This window comes from Pristiophorus japonicus, chromosome 11 (genome assembly GCF_044704955.1).
Source record: "Pristiophorus japonicus isolate sPriJap1 chromosome 11, sPriJap1.hap1, whole genome shotgun sequence".
Taxonomy (NCBI): Eukaryota; Metazoa; Chordata; class Chondrichthyes; family Pristiophoridae; genus Pristiophorus; species Pristiophorus japonicus.
In genome coordinates this window covers 182,438,755-182,457,585 of record NC_091987.1, presented here as the reverse complement: position 1 = coordinate 182,457,585, position 18,831 = coordinate 182,438,755, and the positions used below count along the sequence as shown (strand labels likewise).

At 44.2% G+C, this 18,831-nt stretch overlaps 1 protein-coding gene across 1 annotated transcript in view; it reads right to left on the bottom strand.

Moving 5' to 3' along the window:
- Positions 1 to 4,451: 4,451 nt before the first annotated feature.
- The window catches only part of LOC139275657 (V-set and immunoglobulin domain-containing protein 2-like), a gene marked incomplete at its 5' end in the record, with an annotated part of 28,928 nt that continues 14,548 nt past the window's right edge, over positions 4,452 to 18,831 (bottom strand). Inside the window, 3 exons of the mRNA XM_070892824.1 lie at positions 4,452 to 4,579; positions 9,775 to 9,913; positions 13,639 to 13,758. Of these exons, the coding sequence (XP_070748925.1) occupies positions 4,465 to 4,579; positions 9,775 to 9,913; positions 13,639 to 13,758 (374 nt within the window). The remainder of the gene's footprint in view (positions 4,580 to 9,774; positions 9,914 to 13,638; positions 13,759 to 18,831) is intronic.

The following is an 18,831-nucleotide window of genomic DNA, read 5'->3' as shown; positions in this document are numbered from 1 at the left end:
CGCATGCGCAACTACTTCGGTTCGTTGACAGCAGTCATGTCTTCCTTCTAATCTCCGAGCAATTCTTGCCAATTGACAGTGGCAGCAGACCTCAGTGGAACATCTGCCCTCCTTGGTTGGGGCCATGACACCAAGGCATATCCTGGGCAGCACTAGGATGGTGAGGTTCTGTGCAATGGTGGTGCCAGCAAAGATGAAAGGGAAGTAGTTTTGGCTTTCTATTGTTCCAGATGGTCATTACCTGGTACTCATGTGGCACAAGTGATACAAGCCACTTGTCAGGCCAAGTCTGACTGTTATCCAGATTGTGTTGTCGGCTGATATACACTGCTTTATTATCAGGGAAGTCGTGAATGGAGCTCGACACTGTGGAATCATCAGATCATTGATGAAGCAACTGAAGATGGTTGGGCCAAGAGCACTTACTTTTTATTTATTCATTCACGGGATGTAATTGTCGCTGGCAAGGCCGGCATTTATTGCTCATCCCTAATTGCCCTTGAGAAGATGGTGGTGAGCTGCCTTCTTCAACCGCTGTAGTCCGCGTGGTGAAAGAAAGACGATATATTTCCAAGTTAGATTAGTGCCTGACCTGGAGGGGGATTGGAGGTAGTGATATTCCCATGCACCAGGCCTCTGGATTACTAGTTAAGTAACTTAACCATTATGCTACCATACCCGTATAGACTGTATGGTAGCATAATGGTTAAGTTACTCTGGGAGGTGTGATGTTTGGCCTCCAACAACCACAACCATCTTTCTTTGGTTGGTAAGGTATGACTCCAACCATTGGAGGGATTTCCGCTTAACACCCCACTGGCCAGTTTTGCTCGGGCTCTTTGGTGCCATTTCCAGCTGAATGTTGCCTTGATGTTGAGGGCAGCTACTCTCACCACTCCTCTGGAATTGAGATCTTACTCTATGTCTGGATAAATTCTATGATGAGGTCTGCAGCCAAGTGGTTCTGACAGAACCCAAACTGAGCATCAATGAATAGGTTATTGGAGAGCAATTGTTGCTTGATGGCACTATTGATCACTCCTTCCATCAATTTACTGCTGATTGGGAGGAGACTGTTAGGGCAATAATTGGCTGGCTTAGATTTGTTCTGCTTTTTGTGCACAGGACAATGTCATCGCTGTATTGGAACAGTTTGGCTGGGGGTGTGGTTAGCTCTAGTGCATGGGTCTTGAGCACTACTTGTTGTCACGGCCCATTTCCTTTGTTGTATGCACTGCAGTCAGCCACTACTTAATGTCACGTGGAGTGAAGCAAATTGGCTGCACACTGGTATCTGTGATGAAAGGGACTTCAGAAGGAGGCACTTTTGGCCGAAGATGCTTTCAAATACTTCAGTCTTGTGTTTGCACGCACCTGTTGAGTTCCACCACCGCCGAGGATGGGGATGTTTACGGAGCCTCCTCTTTGCAGAAGTTGCAGGTTCTCCACCACCATTCTCCATTGGATATGATAGGCCTAACAAGCTTTCCACTGATCCATCGATCGTGGGACTGTTAAGGTCGACCTATAGCCTGCTGCTTTGAGGTTTAGCATGCAAGTAATCCTATATAGTAACTTCAGTATGTTCGTACCTCATTCTAAGATATGTCTGGCACTGCTCCTGGCATACCCCGCTACATGACACATTGAACTAGCGTTGGTATCCTGGCTTAATAGTGATTACAGAGTGAGAGATATGCCACACCTCGAGGTGACAAGCTATGGCGGTATACAATTCTGCTGCTTATGATGGCCCACAGCACCCCATGGACTGTCAATTTTAGATCGGTCCCACTGCACAATGGAGTATGCCCCCCTCCCCCCACCCCCGCCCCCCGCAGTGGAGACAAGACTCTGTCTTCACAAGAACTGTGCGATGATTACTTTTTCCAATGTCACTGTGCCACTGTGCACAGATGTGTCTGTGACAGTTAGGGTATATTATAAGGCTGTCGTCACCTCTGGTGGAAAATACCAAAACTAGCTTCAAAAAATGTGGAGAACACAGATTGGGGAATTATAGCTACAATTTTGTATCTCTATTTTCAATCTAAACTCGGTGCAAGTGGAGCTCCCTATTGGGAGCAAGCAATCACCCTAAATATGCAAACATTCATGCAATAGTTCTAGCATGTCGTAATTTCAAGGCCTAAATGTGTTTTATACAGTTCATGAAAGCGCAGTTCATCCATTGCCCAGAAATTTGCTCAGAACTGCTCCCACTCCAGGCCGGAACTTCACCAGAAGCGCGGCAAAGTTATGAATTTCTGGCGGCAGAACGCAAGCAGCTCCAAGGAAATTCCTGACCATAGTCTGTGAGCAGGGCAGGCTCGTGACTGAACACACGTTTCTTATGTTCTCAGTTATGCTTCTGCACATCTCAAAGTGTCCTGCAAGCATTATACAATGATGTCATTGAGCTCTGTTGAAACTCTAGTCTGTCCCTCCCGCACAAACTCCCTTTTTCTAACAGAGTTCAAATGGAGTGCATGACATAGCTGCATAAAAACAAATGAGTTTATTAAGACACAAAAAAGTAAGTTATCATTCATTACAGCACAGACCACACTTCAAGCTCTAGGTCAGCCCATACAAGGTGCCAGAAGCAATCTCAACCACCATTTAATTAGTCCTATTACAGCACAACATACTGTAAAGCATTCAAGTTTACGAAACAGAAGTATTTATTGATTCATATTGCAACAAATTCTGCTGTTTAGTGCACATACCTCCTAAATTAATAAAGGCATACTGTGGTAGAAAATGCTGAACCTGGTAACAATATATATATACAAAAGCAAAATACTGCGGATGCTGGAATCTGAAATAAAAACAGAAAATACTGGAAATCTCAGCGTGGCTGCCTAACCTGCTGAGATTTCTAGCATTTTCTGGGAATGATATAAATCTACTTTCTGATGAAAAGTCGTTGACCTGAAAAGTTGACACCAATATTTCACAAGCCGCGCACACGCTCAGAGTGGAGGGGAGGAGTGAAGGATGGGAAGCCCGGAAGTAATGGTTTCCTGAAGGTCCTGGAGTTTGTAAACTGCGTGACGCATTTAAATTTTTTTCCTGGTTTCCCGCCTGTCTGGCAGGAATACCTGCAGCAGAGGGATGTAGCGGAGGAGCACGTGGGTCTAATGTTGCGGGGGGGTAGAGGTCGTGGGGGCTAGAACGTGTTCGGTGGTGTGAGATTGTGGCCGCGGGAGGTTAGAAGGATGGTGGTCATGGGGGAGGGGAGAGATCATGTTCGGGGGTGTGAGATTGTGGTCATGTAGAGTAGAGGTCGCTGGGGTACAACGTTATCGCGGGGTGGGGATGGGGGTTACAGGCAAGATTGTTGGTCCATGGGGGAAACACACCTCCTCCTCCTGGCCTACAAGCAGTGCTGCAAATGCACTTACCTTATGGATTCAGCCCTTCTTCCCTCCTTTTACCTGCCAGGTTACCCGAGGCCAGGGAAACCCGGCCAACATGGTTTCAAAAATTAAAATTGTTAAAATGGAGACACACAGCCTTATTAAAAGCTTTCAATGGTTGACCTGCCTCCTTAGAGCAGATTGGTTCTTGCCGCCCTCCCCCGCTCCCCCCGCCCCATCCCGCCTCCGTTAAAACAGGAATTGGGTAGGTTTGCAATTTTAAAAATGTTAACTTCCCTCCCAACTGAAACCCTCCTCTTTTTGGGGGATAAAGCAACGGTTAACTCTGTTTCTCTCTCTCCTCTGATGCTGCCTGATTTGCTGAGTGTTTTCAAGCATTGTCTGTCTTCTAGCCACTATCTGCAGCCTCATGCCATTGTGTTGGCGTACTACCTGGTAACAGCTATTGAGCCAAAGAGTGAAAGACACGTGAGAGGCCCAAACATGGGTCTCATGCAGCCGAACACAACCCACCTTTTCAGAGCTCAGCAAGACCAACAAGATGAGATAGGAGGGAAGGGAAATGCAGATCTTGCTACAGATATGCTTCAATTAGGACAATAGGTTGATCTGGACAGCAGACCTTTCCATGGCCACCATCAGCTATCAAAGCTACTTTAAGAATGGTTGACAGGCCATATTGTTTTGCAGAGCTAGATTAATTATCACAAAATGTGCTTTCCGCTGCCCAAATTTCCCTCTGCAAAAATGCTCCACCTTGTAACCCAACCAAGAGCTGAAACCAACATACTGAAGAGAAATAAGTTCATAAGGCTACCCAATTAAAACTTCTGTTTCAACATAAGTGTTGAGCCCATTAATAGCTCATGTTTTAGGTTTATTCCTCATCCATTTTCATGGATGTGCATTTAAAATAGTTGAACATTTGTCAGGTTCACAATCAGTAACATTTAGCTTTATAATAAGTGACAAGTTGTCGTAAAGTGGTACCAATATAAAATGGACAATAAGACAATTTTTAAACTTCAGCCTCTTCAGCCCTGAATTTTGTGGAGTGCGATGCTTGAGATTTGAGTGGGATTTACACAATAATATTATATTTTGAGTTCATGCTGTTTGAGCTGGCTTCTTGATTGTGTACAGATGATGCCAGTAGATGGGAGTTCGCTTCGTTACCTGGAGCCACTGCATCCTCTCTGCAATCAACACAAGATTAGACCATTGAAAGAAGTTGCAAATACTTAAATACCATGCTGTATTCTATCTGTGGTTAGGTGTCAGTAATGAAGTTGTCATTTAATAGATGAGATCGCAAAAGCAAAGTTCAAATGGTTTGTTGACATCATCTGACCTTAGGGTTAAAGTTCAGCCTTCATCATCATTCCCAGACATCCATTATTTTATGTAACATGTTTACTGTGATCTCCGTAAAATGAAAACCATTTAGAGACAGATGATGTAAATGGAAGCAGACTAATGGACTTCAGACTGTGAAGCCTACACTCGAGGACACAAGCTTAAGATTAATAAGTTTCAATAGGACTAGTAGATGTAAGAAAGGTCTTCGACACAATGTGGATCATACATGGAGCAGAGTGCCAGCAAAAGCAACTGAGGCTGAGATAATTAGAATCATAGAATGATACAGCACAGAAGGAGGCCATTCGGCCCATTGTACCTGTGCCCACTCTTTGAAAGAGCTGTCCAATTAATCCCATTCCCCAGCTCTTTCCCCATAGCCCTGTAAATATTTTCCCTTCAAGTATTTACTCAATTCGCTCTTGGGTCTCTCTGTTCCTACACCCCTTTAAAATTATACCATTTAGTTCTTTTTGCTTCTCCTTATTCTTCCTACCAAAATGTATCACTTCACATTTCTATGCATTAAATTTCATCTGCCTTGAGTCCACCACACTTGCAGGCAGGACATTCCATAACACAACAACTTGTGTAAAAAAATTCCTCATGTTCCCTCTAGTTCTTTTGCCTGTCACCTTAAATCTGTGTCCTTTGGTTACTGACCCTTCTGCCACTGGAAATAATTTCTCCTTATTTACTCTATCAAAACCATTCATGATTTTGAACACCTCTATCAAATCTCTTAACCTTCTCTGCTGGTACCATTCTCGTAACTCTCTTCTACACCCTCTCTAAGGCCTTGAAATCCTTCCTCAAGTGTAATGCCCAGAATTGGATACAACACCCAGCTGAGGCCTAACCAGTGTTTTATAAGTAATTGCATAACCTCCTTGCTTTTGTACTCCATGCCACTATTAATAATGCTAAGGGTCTCATATGCTTTTTAAACATTTTCTCAGCTTGTCCTGACAACTTCAAAGATTTGTGTATATACACGCCCAGGTCTCTCTGTTCCTACATCCCTTTTAAATTGTACTATTTAGTTCATATTGCTTTTCCTCATTTGTCCTCTCAAAATGTATCACTTCACGCTCCTATGCATTAAATTTCATCGCCATGTATCTGCCCATTTCACCAGTCTGTCTCTGTCCTCCTGAAGTCTGTTACTATCCTTCTCATTATTTACTACATTACCAAGTTCTGTGCCGTTTGCAAACTTCGAATGACAAATTAACTCCATTAAAAAGAATATGGGCAAACATCTAGTTGGAAATGGGATTGGTGTTTATAAGGATACTCTGCTCTGGTAAGAGAAGGAATGACTGTCTGCAATGGATGGATGAATATTATGCATTAGGAGATCACAAAATAGATATACACAGTTTTTCCTTAGAAAATAAATAATTGGGCTTCAATCCTGGATAGTGTAAATTATATGTCTGTTGAGAGGAGAGGGTACAATGGGTGAGTGGCCCTTTGTCATTACTTATTAGTCCCAAAATTGTGAATTCCATTCCTGGCCCGGAGTCTCACTTGGTGGAATATTGGAGAATCGGGGATAGGTGCTGGGGCCAAGGTCACCCCGCCTAATTCCCTGATGGCCCCGATTTTCCAGTTATTAAAATCATTGGCAAGAAAATAAAGAGCAAAGCCAGTTGGGCATGTTAATCTTCATGGTCGATTCTCATTTGGTGCTCTTGCAGATCAATACTCTGCGAGGGGCACAAAATCTCACACTTTGGGGCAATTTTCTTCTAACTGGTATTGTTCCCGCACAGATACTAAACACTTTTGTAATAATTCGTCAGAGTGCTTTTTCCGCACAGGTGCTAACCCAAGTATTTTAAACTGGTTAATGCAGGTGTTAAAATGCGCGCAAAGGAATTTAGTATGAGTCCACTAAATATTAGTCTGAGAAAAACGCTGGCCAGAAAATAGACCCCAGTGAGAGGTTGCCATGAAGGCATATTCCTGTTGTGCTGCAACCCATTTCTCGGGTAGTGCAAAATACCAAGGAGAGAAGCATTTATCAATGTACCTGTCAAATGCCCAAGAGCAGTCATTTAGGGTACAGAGGCATAGCGTACAGTAGCATAGCAGTTATGTTACTGGACTAGTAATCCAGTGGCCTGGACTAATGCTCAGAAACATGAGTTCAAATCCCACCACGGCAGCTGGGGAATTTAAATTCAGTTAATTAAATAAATCTGGAATAAAAAGCTAGTATCAGTAATGGTGACCATGTTGTTGTAAAAACCCACTAATATCCTTTAGGGAAGGAAATCTGCCATCCTTAATTGGTCCAGCCTATATGTGACTCCAAACCCACAGCAATGTGATTGACTCTGAAGTGGCAGCTCACCACTACCTTCTCCAGGGCAATTAGGGATGGGCAATAAATGCTGACCCTGCCAATGATGCCCACATCCCAGGAACAAATAAAAAAAAATTCAGAGAGCGGAATCATAAAATATATTTTGTTAAATTGAAATACAAATTTTAAAAAGTCAATTTTGAAGAGAGACTCTCTTGAGCAATGGCAGTAAATAACATTTTTATTTTAAAAGTTAGATTTACTGTGTTCCACTACATCATAAAGGGTCACAGGTTTTATTCCCACACTGCTAGGCTGCCAATATCAGGTCAAATAAAAAAGAGAATCTATCTCATCATTGCATTGGCAGAGGACTAGGAGTGCGTTATCTTGCAAACCAACCTCCCCCCCCTCCTTGGCCACAGAGAAAGAAAAGGGAAAAGAAATTCTCCAATTCTGTACATCGATACTATCATAGAATCATACAGCATGGTTGGGGGCCATACCTGTGCCGGCTCTTTTAAAGAGCTATCCAGTTAGTCACACTCCCTTACTTTTTCCCTACAGCCCTGCAAATGTCTCCTTTTCAAGTATATATACAATTCCCTTTTGAAAGTTACTTTGAATCTGCTTCCACCGCCCTTTCAGGCCGTGCATTCCAGATCATAACAACTTGCTGCATGAAAACAAATCTCCTCATCTCACTGCTGGTTCTTTTGCCAATTTGTAAAAATCTGTATCCACTGGTTAACAACATTTCTGCTAATGGAACAGTGCCTCCTTATTTACGTATCAAAACTCCTCATAATTTTGAACGCCTCTATTAAATTCGCTCTTAACCTTTTCTTTAAGGAAAGAAATCCCAGCTTCTCTCGTCTCTCCACATAACTGAAGTACCTCGTCCCTGGTTTCATTCTGGTAAATCTCCTCTGCACTGTCTGCAGGGGATAGACATCCTTCCTGTCAAGGCATACAAGATCCATAATAACATAAGTAAGTGGCAAAGCAATTAGATATTGCTTGCTCACACTTTACTAGTTTGCACCTATGCAGCTTTTACAGCTCATTATCTCTCTTCCTCCTCTCTTTTCATTTTGCTCAGTCATAAGAACATTCAAAACATAAATAGGAGTAGGAGTAGGCCATTCAGCCCCTCGAGCCTGCTCCACCATCCAATAAGATCATGGCTGATCTTCTATCACAACTCCACCTTCCCGCACTATCCCCATATCCCTTGATTCCCTTCGTGCCCAAAAATCTATCGATGTCTGTCTTCAATATATTCAATGACTGGGCATCCACAGCCCTCTGGGGTAGAGAATTCAAAGATTGACAACCCCTTGAGTGAAGAAATTTTTCCTCATCTCAGCCCTAAATGACCGACCCCTTACTCTGTGGCCGACCCCTTATCCTATTGCGAAGGAGCTTATCTAACAGTTTTCTGTTCTGATAAAAGATCCACACCCAAGATGTTAACTTATCTTTTCTCATGACAAATACTGATGGATGTGCTCTGTATTTCCAGTATTATGTTTAATGGTTGATATTGCATGCGTTGTTTTTAAGAAATATGTAACCATTTGCACAGGTTTAAAAATCAGCAATGGAGGTACTTTTGGAGCCCTTCTGACTGACTACCCTAAAATATAAGACAAAGGTATGAATGTCGATGGTGGAGTTAGGGACCACAGTTGCTGGTTTATGGCACCAAGATCCATCACCCTCCTGACATCTCATCCAATTAGCCATTCTTCATATGTGATCTGAGATGGTGAGTGTGCAGACTCTTCAGCCATGGAAGGCTTCATAGCAGAGTCCAATCCTGTCCTCACCCACTGTCAAAATACACACACTTTCCAGCAGGGGTTATTCGATATCAATTGAAGGATTTGAATTTCTTCCATGCTAAACCCATTGGCATCAAAACCCATGTCTGTGCTAGTTTGAGGCAGTTAGGGGCAAATGTTAGTACACTGGCTTAATGGTTTAGTAACAAATTAGCGGCTGTGCAAAAATTAGTGCAGACAGGAATTTAACGCATGCATGGTAGCCTCACAATGATGGAACTGAATTTGCTGGCATACTAACGGCAAGTTAAAGGCGCATGCCGTTATCATTATGTTAAAAATTCCAGCAAGGATTGTGAGGAAGAGATAGTGTGAGCTACGAATCACCACAAATTGATGAGATTAATGTTCCTGCAATACAGCTTTACCTCTCCGGCCCAGAAAGTGAACAATTAAAACTGTGGAGTCTGATTCCTGCATGTAGCAAATTGTTCCTTGAGCTTTTTTTAAATGTTAAATTTAAATTTTTTTCTTACTTTTCTTTTCTGTTTCTTTTGTCTCTTAATCTTAATCCAATCATTCTTTCCCTCTCTTTCGGTATCTAATTTGATTCTAATTCACCCTATTTTCTTCTGTCGTTTGCTCTGTTTCTTTCTCTATCCTTAAATCCCATTAGAATTCTGGTCCCGTTGTTCACCTGGACCCCAGATGCCCCTTCGACCTCGCCGCTGTATTCAGCTCACACATCCAGAAATTTGTGGTGCGGAAATATTTTGAGCTGAAGGGTGAGGAAAAAAATTCAACTCACAGGGCATGCCGCAGGATGCCCTGCTCCAGCAAATTCTGGCCCAAAGTACAGAGGAATTCCCAAGAGAGGCTGATTTCCCCTTCCCTAGCCCAGAATGCCGAGGCCAGTCCTAAATATCCAAACCTCAATTCATTCCCAAGAGCAGGAACCTTGGGATTCTTCTGCCCGTGACGCAGCAAGTAGTATGTGACGACGGCAATCAGAAGTAGGGCCACAAGGATACCAAACACAGCTCCAACAATCACTCCAGCCTCGTTGTTCACTGTAACGGAAGAAGAAAGACCAGTTTCAAAATTAATTTATACTCAAAGGAACAGGTTGCACTGTTAACTAGAACACTGTATCTGATTCAGATCCAACTCAGACTGATGGGATGAAAGTCACTTGGCGCTCTCTTGCAGCTGTAGAGTAATTCATTTTCAGTATTTTCAAAAGATTACAAGCTACTTACAGGTAAGGAAGGCCATTCAGCCCATCTTAATTCATGCACCCAGATATCAACCCTACACTCCACCATTGTTCAACCTTATTGTTTTTTCAACTGTTCCAAGTTTTTACCTTCACATTCTGCCCATTCCAAGTGTTGCTCACTCTTTGCATGAAAAAGAATCGGTGTATATCAATCCTAAAATTGCCTCTTACTAGTTCGAATCCCCTCGTCCTACTCGCAATGTTTAATTGAAAATAATATTCCAGATTCTGCGCCATTATACATCTATAAGGTCACCTCTCAGATGCCTTCTCTCCAAAATGAACAACTTGCGTTAACATAGTGCCTTTAATGTAGAAAAATAACCCAGGGCAATTCACAGAGGCGTAATCAGACCAAGATCGATGCCGAGCTTAAAAAGGGAGATAATAGAAGGTGTGATCAACTGCTTGGTCAAAGCAGCAGGATTTAAGGAGGAGCATAGAAATTTTAGGAAAGTTTAAATTAAATTAATTTCAGCTGATTGATAATTACACACTTATAATTACAGTTGAGAACATCTGACCATATCAATGTAAATGTGCATATATCACCCTTTCTATGTCACAAAAGAGGCTACTTTATATTTTCTAAGATGAAGGGGCTGAAATTGCCCCTTATTTGCGCTCCATTGGGAGGCGCTAACGGGGCGCAATGATATTTTCGCTCGAGGGCGGGTGGCACTAGCCGACCGCTTTGCGCCCCGCGGGGGAAATTGCTATGTGGGCCGTGAGGCTGGCACGAACCAATGTCAGCCCCAGCTTCATGGGGCACTGACATCTGCCCGGGGCATCCCTTAAAGGAGGCCGCGTGTGCCCTGGGCCACCATTTTATTTTGTCGGCCGACTATTCGGTTGGCCCGACAATGATGGCCCAAGCCTCAACCGGGCCGCCATCATGCAGCCCAGCAATCCCTTTTGGCTGCCAGGCCACTGGCCCGGTCAAGCATGACCCTGGTGGTCCAGTGGTGGCCACCAAAGAGCCTGCAGAGTGCGCAGCCGCCCCCACCTTTAACTGAAGGGGAGGGGCGTTGTAGCGCGTCAGCCCTGCGTGGAGCTTCCACATAGCGCTGAACTCAGCAGCGCGTTGAAGCCCCGCAAGCGCCCCTCCAATGAGGTGCAGTGCCTGAGACAGCTCTCCGCCTCGTTTGAGGGGCGCAAAGCCCAATTGCACGCCAGGCACGGGATCTCCGGTCTGGGAGGTAAAAGTCCCATTCCAGATGGTTACCGCCCTCAAACGGGCCATGGGGCAATTTCAGTCTCGAAGAGCAGAGCTCCATGACAAGTAGCAGAAACAATATTTGAAAATCAGAGTCAATTTTATGATCCATTATTTGCTATATTGCTGAAACAGTTCGTACTTAGAAATAGTTTGCAGGACAGACTGAATGCCCATGTTTCTCCGATACTTGGAGTGCTGTGGAGTATGTACAAATATGGTACGTTTCGGAGAAAATTGCAGCAACCTCTATGGAAAGATATCATCATCATCGAAACAAGGATGACCTGCTTCCACACCAAAAAAGGATGAGTTCACATGTGTTTCAATGAAGAACCTAATATTCCAGGTCCTGAACTACATAGTGTAGGGTGGAAGATGCCTGGATTTTTTTAACATGTGGTTGCCGGGCTTGACAGAGCTAGGTCTTGTTCCAATGGCAAGGATTAGCCAAGACGACTGGAGACCTACTCTGCTGCATGGACCTAGTGCGCACACATATCGTAGTGTGGGCTTGCCCGTGCTCCCCCTGGGCCCTTGCCTTTTCTGAGCTCCAAACTCGCGCCACTCCTGGGCTCCGATCATGTCCCTCTACAATCTCTCGCCGCTCCTTCACCCCGACCTCGCCGCTCCTGCTGTATCTGCCCACGCTCCAATCAGCGACCTGGACCTCGATGACGTCCCTTTCCGCTGCCGTCACCCTCCTGCACCAGCTCGCGCTGTACATTGCAGTGGTACGCCACCACACTGCCCATGACCGCCACTCACTGCTCCTTTTATGGCCCCGACCTGCTGCTGATGGTCTCTCGCAGGTCGGGTTGGCCACAATATGAACCAGCTGATGTCAGTAGGAGGGCCATTTTTCTCAACTGATTGTCTCCCCAACACTCTGCTGATGGTGTTGACCCCTTGCTGTGCTGGGGGCAATTCTTTGCATGTGAGCTCTGAACTCACGGAACACCGGCTGACTTTCCTTCCCTAACCCAGGGCACTGAGGTCGCATTGTGGTGCCCTCCTTCTGCCTGATTGAAATCAGATAACTCATTAGCTCAGTGCGGATTCGGACATGAACCTGGGATCTTCCCGGCCTGTTGGCCTCAGCCACTCACCGAGTGATCAGGGAACATCAAAAGGTGGCATTGTCTCACTAGTGTCAGTGCCATGCAGTGTCCGTAATACAACATCAGCATCAAATGAGCTGAATCGATTGGATTTTCTCCGAGGGTAAGAAGCTTAGCCTATGTAAAGCATTCCCTGTGAACTCGCAACACTTTTATGCTTTCATGGATTATGTGCTGAACAAACTATTTTCCCCTGTGTCAGCATCAAGAACTCCCAGGTCAGACGCAATACATATCTTATGTCATATAAATTCCCCGTTAAATAATGCCAACAGAATATCTCTATCTAGTCTCGTACAAGCATTCCCTACTGGACCAACATGCCATTTCTATTTATCTCACTGTCTATCCCACTCTGAGTGAGATTGGCCATTAAGTCATCAATTATAGATAGCGCTGCTCACTATACACTCGCATCCACCGGTGATTAGATTTGAATAACACAGACTAAGTGCACTTAATTAGCCGTTAGAAAGAGGACGCTTTCATCTCTATCACATTGAACTAGATTCAATTGAAATCCCAGAAGTGGAAGGACTAATTCACTGCAACTGTTCAAAATCTGATAAAACTTAACATATTTATGCTTTGCAGAGGCGTGACATTAGATCGTTAGACTCCAGTCAAGTGCAGGTGGAATAGAATCAAATCCCAGCCATCGAGTTAACCCTTTCATGACTTGGTTCTAACCATACAGATAATCTCAGATGGCGTTAAGTTCTGAATTAACTAATACACGGATAAGAACTCCTCTGCTTATTAGATGTTACCACATCATCAAACCTATTTGTGAAGATTTCCTCTCCTCCATTTTCAGGGAAAATCAGAAAAAAAAAATTTTTTTTTGGAGCAGAGCAAACGTTCAAAACAGTGTTTATAATACCATTACACCTGGTGACAAGACGAATTAATATCACATTATCGCTTTAATTAGCAAAATCATTTTTCCCTCATTTTGCTAATTCCCTGCTGAATCCCACCCATACCATTCACAAGATGCCACAGGGCTATGAAGTGTTTTTTTTTTGTTCAAAACAAACGAAAAACTGACAGCTAGAATGCAAATTGAAATATAGTTCATGCCATCTGTTCGAAGTGGAGTTTGCTCAAACCTATATTTAGGGCTATTTCTCCGAGAAGATTACAAGGCTAAACTCTACAGAAGAAATCTAGCCTTACCTGTGACTGTGAGAACCAGCTGGCATGATCGTTCCCCAAGGACGTTGGATGCCACACATTTGTAGGTTCCTGAATACTCCATTGTCAGGTTCCTCAAAAATAGGGTGCCTTTTTGGGAATCTATAATCATGGAAGAGAAGAAAAAAAATGACTTCGATAAAACTCAAGATGCTTCCAATCAAGGAGGAATCAGGTAAATTAACAAGGATCTGTTACGACAGTAACTGCAATTTAGTGGGCCCAGTAGCCGCAGCAGTAAACCACTAGACTCCCACTCAGAAGATTCCTTAGCTCCAGATAGGCAATGCTGGAGTCTCACTGGCAACCTATTTTGCTGGCATGTGGCTTGTCGGCTGCAGCTCAGTGGGTAGCACACTCGCCTCTGAGTCAGAAGGTTGTGGGGTCAAGTCCCATTCCAGTGACTTGAGTACATAAATCTAGGCTGACACACCAGTGCAGTGCTGAGGGAGTGCTGCACTGTCGGAGGTGCCAACTTTCAGATGAGATGTTAAACCAAGGTCCCGTCTGCTCTCTCAGGTGGATGTAAACGATCCCGTGGCGTTATTTCGAAGAGGAGCAGGGGAGTTATCTCCGGCGTCCTGGCCAATATTTATCCCTTAATCAACATGACAAAAACAGATTACCTGGTCATTAGCACATGCTGTTTGTGGGAGCTTACTTAGCAAATTGGCTGCCACGTTTCCCACATTACAACAGTGACTATACTCCAAAAGTACTTCATTGGCTATAAAGCACTTTCAGACATCCGATGGTCCTGAAAGGCGCTATATAAATGCAAGTCTTTCTTACTTTCTTTCTTTAAAGAGAGAAGAGCCATATGGAGAATATTAAAGGATTAGGAATACATGGGCCAAAAATTGTGGTCCGCAGCATACCTCAGGAGTAGACCACCAACCTGCGAAAACAATACCCGCTAACCTGATGGTGACCCTCTTTCATAAACTAGCGGTCTGACGCTATGGGTAGGAGTGCAGCGTAATGGCCCACGGATCCCAGGGATGCAGCCTGTGTGGAAGTGTACCTGGGATCATGTGGACCTGGTCCTCCAATCAGAAAACAGAATTCGATTTTACATAATTTCAGAAGGGAATCAGATTTAATGGAATCCTGTAATAAGATTTAATTACATTTTACATGATTGGAATTTAATTCCTAATTAACCTCATCACAACAACTTCAAAAAAATTAAATTTTGCTGATAATTATCAACATCATTAAAATGCCAATCTTTGCAAAAACAAGAAAACCTCATTTGATACAATTCAACTATCCAATTTACGAGCTGAAAATGTTTAAAACATGCTGGAGGTATGCCCTTACACAGACCCTTTGCCTACTTGCATCAATTGTAAAATTCTCGTACGCAATTTTTGGGCAGGTGATGGGCAAATAGCTAAATTCTGTGGCAGCAATTGTTATTTCTTTGGCTGTGCAGATGGCTTGTCAACTCATACATTGACAGACTGTAAGTTCAGGATTTAGCACGTGCACAAGCACAGGTGGAAATCCTAAACTTGTGGTGTATTTCAAAGAAAGTATGACGGCATACTCAGAGAGTATGGTACCATGCCCAGTGGAAAATCCTTGCCATTAATATTGTTTGTGGGTAAATTAATTCCTGTAACTCAATTCTCTACAAAATGATAATTTTCACATGTGGTGATTAGCACAGAAATACTAACTCTAATTTCTCCCTTCCTCTCCAGAAGGCATGCCTGCTGGCATATAGTTCAGTGGACGCTAGTTGTCTTTGGGTACCGTTAGTTCGATGGGCATGGGCTGCTTTTCTGTACCATTAGTTCGATGGTGTTTGATGGACCATATACAGTAGACACCTCAAAGCACTGGATAAATACCACCAACGCTACCTCTGCAAGATCCTGCAAATTCACTGGGAGGATAGACGCACCAGCGTCAGTGTTCTCACTCAGGCCAACATCCCCAGCATCGAAGTACTGACCACACTTGATCAGCTCCGTTGGGTAGGCCACATCATCCGCATGCCCAACATGAGACCCCCAAAGCAAGCGCTCTATTTAGAACTCCTACATGGCAGGCGAGCCCCAGGTGGGCAGAGGAAATGTTTCAAGGACACCCTCAAAGCCTCCTTGAGAAAGTGCAACATCCCTACCATCACCTGGGAGTCCCTGGCCAAAGATCGGCGTAAGTGGAGGAAGTGCATTCGAGTCACGTCGCTGAGAGCATGCAGAAAGCAAGCACAGGCAATGGAAGGAGCATGCGACAAACCAGACTCCCCGCCCACCCTTTCCTTCAACCACTGTCTGTCCCACTGTGACAGAGACTGTAATTCCCGTATTGGACTGTATAGTCACCTGAGAACTCATTCTTGGAGTGGAAGCAAGTCTTCCTCGATTTCGAGGGACTACCTATGATGATGATGATGAGTTTGATGGGTGCTGGCTACCTTTGGGTGTTGTTAGTTTAATGGGTGCTAGCTGCCTTTGGGTGCTGTTTGCTGATCTGAGTTGGAGCAGCAATAATTATATTCTAATTGGCCTCAGTGCCCAATGGCAGGAGAGCAGAACCATCATCCACAGTATCTGTTTGGATTGTTATCCAATGACTCCTGTTGGAATGTGTTTGCCAGGTGAGGATAGGATCTGGTCAGTGAGGTTGCCCCCCACTGTCAAATAACAACTCAAATATGATGAATGGCTGCTTGGAACTGCACTCACCACAACCAGTGCCTTTAGAAGTTAGGGGAAGACATTTAAAAAAATGAAACAGGCTGGGTTCGTAATTTTTGCTAATATATCAACAAATGGCAAAGAAATTGGTACAATTGACTGTGTAAATATATTTATTGAGAAGAGATTGGTTAAAGCCTAATAACAGTCTCCATACTTTTTACAATTCAGTGACACAGCTCTCTCCCTTAAGTAAGAAACAAGATTGTTCCATAGTTCTGCTGTATAGACTTCTAACACCACCTGTAAGTATAATGGCTGACTAGAGACTTAAGTACACAGTGCCTTGCCTACTTGTTCAATGGGTTCTAGGTACGGAATAAAACATTCATTTAAATTCAAAGTGATTCATGTGCTGACAGAACAAATATGAAATAGCTGTGCACACCTGTGGAGGTAGGTGTGGCCGGTGGAGAGATAACACCTGGGGCTTTACGTTTGGCTGTCCAAAGAACATGATGAAATGAAAAGCATATTTGCATTTATAAGTCACCTTATCACAATTGACATGTCTCAAAGCACCTCACACAATGAAATACTTTCAAAGTGCAGCACAGATAGGATACACTGCAAACACCAGTTAATCTACTTTGTCCATGACTTTGAGGGAGGAAGATTGGTCAGATGTCACCAAAATGAACAGCCAGGACCTTGGGGAGTGGTGTAATTTAAACCTAACTAGCCGAGACTGAATCTATTACAATCAGTTAGGCCAGCAATTCACACTCCCCCCAATTTTACTGGCAAGTAGACTCAGGTAGGAGTGGGACTGAGCAAGTACTGGGGGAAATGGGTGGCAATGAGAGACAGAGAATATGAAGGAGATGGAAATTGAAGGAGAGAAAAGGAGAAATGGATAGTAATGAAAGGGAGAGGGACAGGGAATATAAAGCAGAGGGGAGGGGAAAAGGGAAAGTGAGCAATAAAGGAGAAATGGCTGACAGTGAAGGGAAGAGGACAGGCACTGGGATCAATGATTTGGGGTGAAGAGGACAGAATCTGGGACCAATGCTTTGAGGTGTGGGTGAAAGGAGAGTTCCTTCACTAATTGAGAGGGAGTGAGGAAAGAGAGTTACAGCACACCCTAGGGCAGTGGAAGAAAAACTGTGTTGGAGGGGATGAAGAGTGTCAGTATGAACTGAGAAGGTTGGAGGAAAAGGGAGTGTCTCTGTGAAAGGAGGGGGATTTGGATGGGCGCAGTGTCTCAGTGGGTCTGGGGTGGGTCGAGTGCCTTTGTGAACTGAGACTGTGCGTTGTTGGATTCCGGAGAGTAACTGTTGAGGTAATTTTTGGTTAAGTGATGGCCTGGTTGGTTTGCTGAAAATCCAAATGTCACTTTGTTTTTCTTTAGATGTCAGCTGTGGCTCAGTGGGTAGCACTCTTGCCCGAGTTAGAAGATTGTGGGTTCAAGTCTCACTCCAGAGACTTGAGCACAAAGGAAAAAATCTAGGCTGACACTCCAATGCAGTGCTGAGGGAGCACGCACTGTCGGAGATGCCGTCTTTCGAATGAGACATTAAACCAAGGCTCCGTCTGCTCTCCCAAGTGGACGTAAAAGACCCCATGGCACTATTTCAAAAAAGAGCAGGGGAGTTATCCCCGGTGTCCTGGCTAATAATTATCCCTCAATCAACATAACAAAAAAACAGATTATCACATTGCTGTTTGTGGGAGCTTGCTTGTGCATAAATTGGTTGCCGCGTTTTCTATATTACAACAGTGACTACACTCCAAAAGTATTTCATTGGCTGTAAAGCATTTTGAGACATCTGGTGGTCGTTAAAGGCGTGATATACATTCACGTCTTTCTTTCTTTCAAGATTAAACTTCCATAACCGTGAAGTATAAAAATGCTTAAATGAACCAGAATACATCACCAATTTTGGGCTTTCAACATTTGGTTTTCGTCTTCAGGCTATCGTGTATTTAGTTTTTTTCACCCTCAACACAAGTGAAAGAATGTTGTGTACATTCACAGCTTAAGTTACAAAGCCCATATAACTATTGGTTTTCAAATGTCAGGGCCTTTTCGGAGATGGTGTCGGCCTTTGTCAGTTTTAAGAACATAAGAACATAAAAAGTAGGAGCAGGAGCAGGCCATACATAGAAACAGAGGGCCCAAGTTTCCACACGCGCCTAGAACGGTGCAGTCCCGACCTGGATGCCCATTTTTCGCGCCACAAAGTGCGCCCAAAAAAAACATCCGTATTCTCCACCTCCCTGTAGGTCCTCTGGCCCTCGGCGCAGCGCAGCACGAGCTGTGGGGGGACGGAGCCAGGTCCCTGCGCTGAAAACAGTGCCGGGACCTCTGCACATGCGCGCTACAGTGGGCATGCAAGTGCAGTAGCTCCAGGCGCCGAACTGTGTGGGAGGGGCCCAAAGAACGCAGCCCCTAGCCCAGGCCAAATGGCCTCACTGGGGCTGCGTGAATAAGGCTCCTCCCACGGCCAGCTCCTGCTTCCCC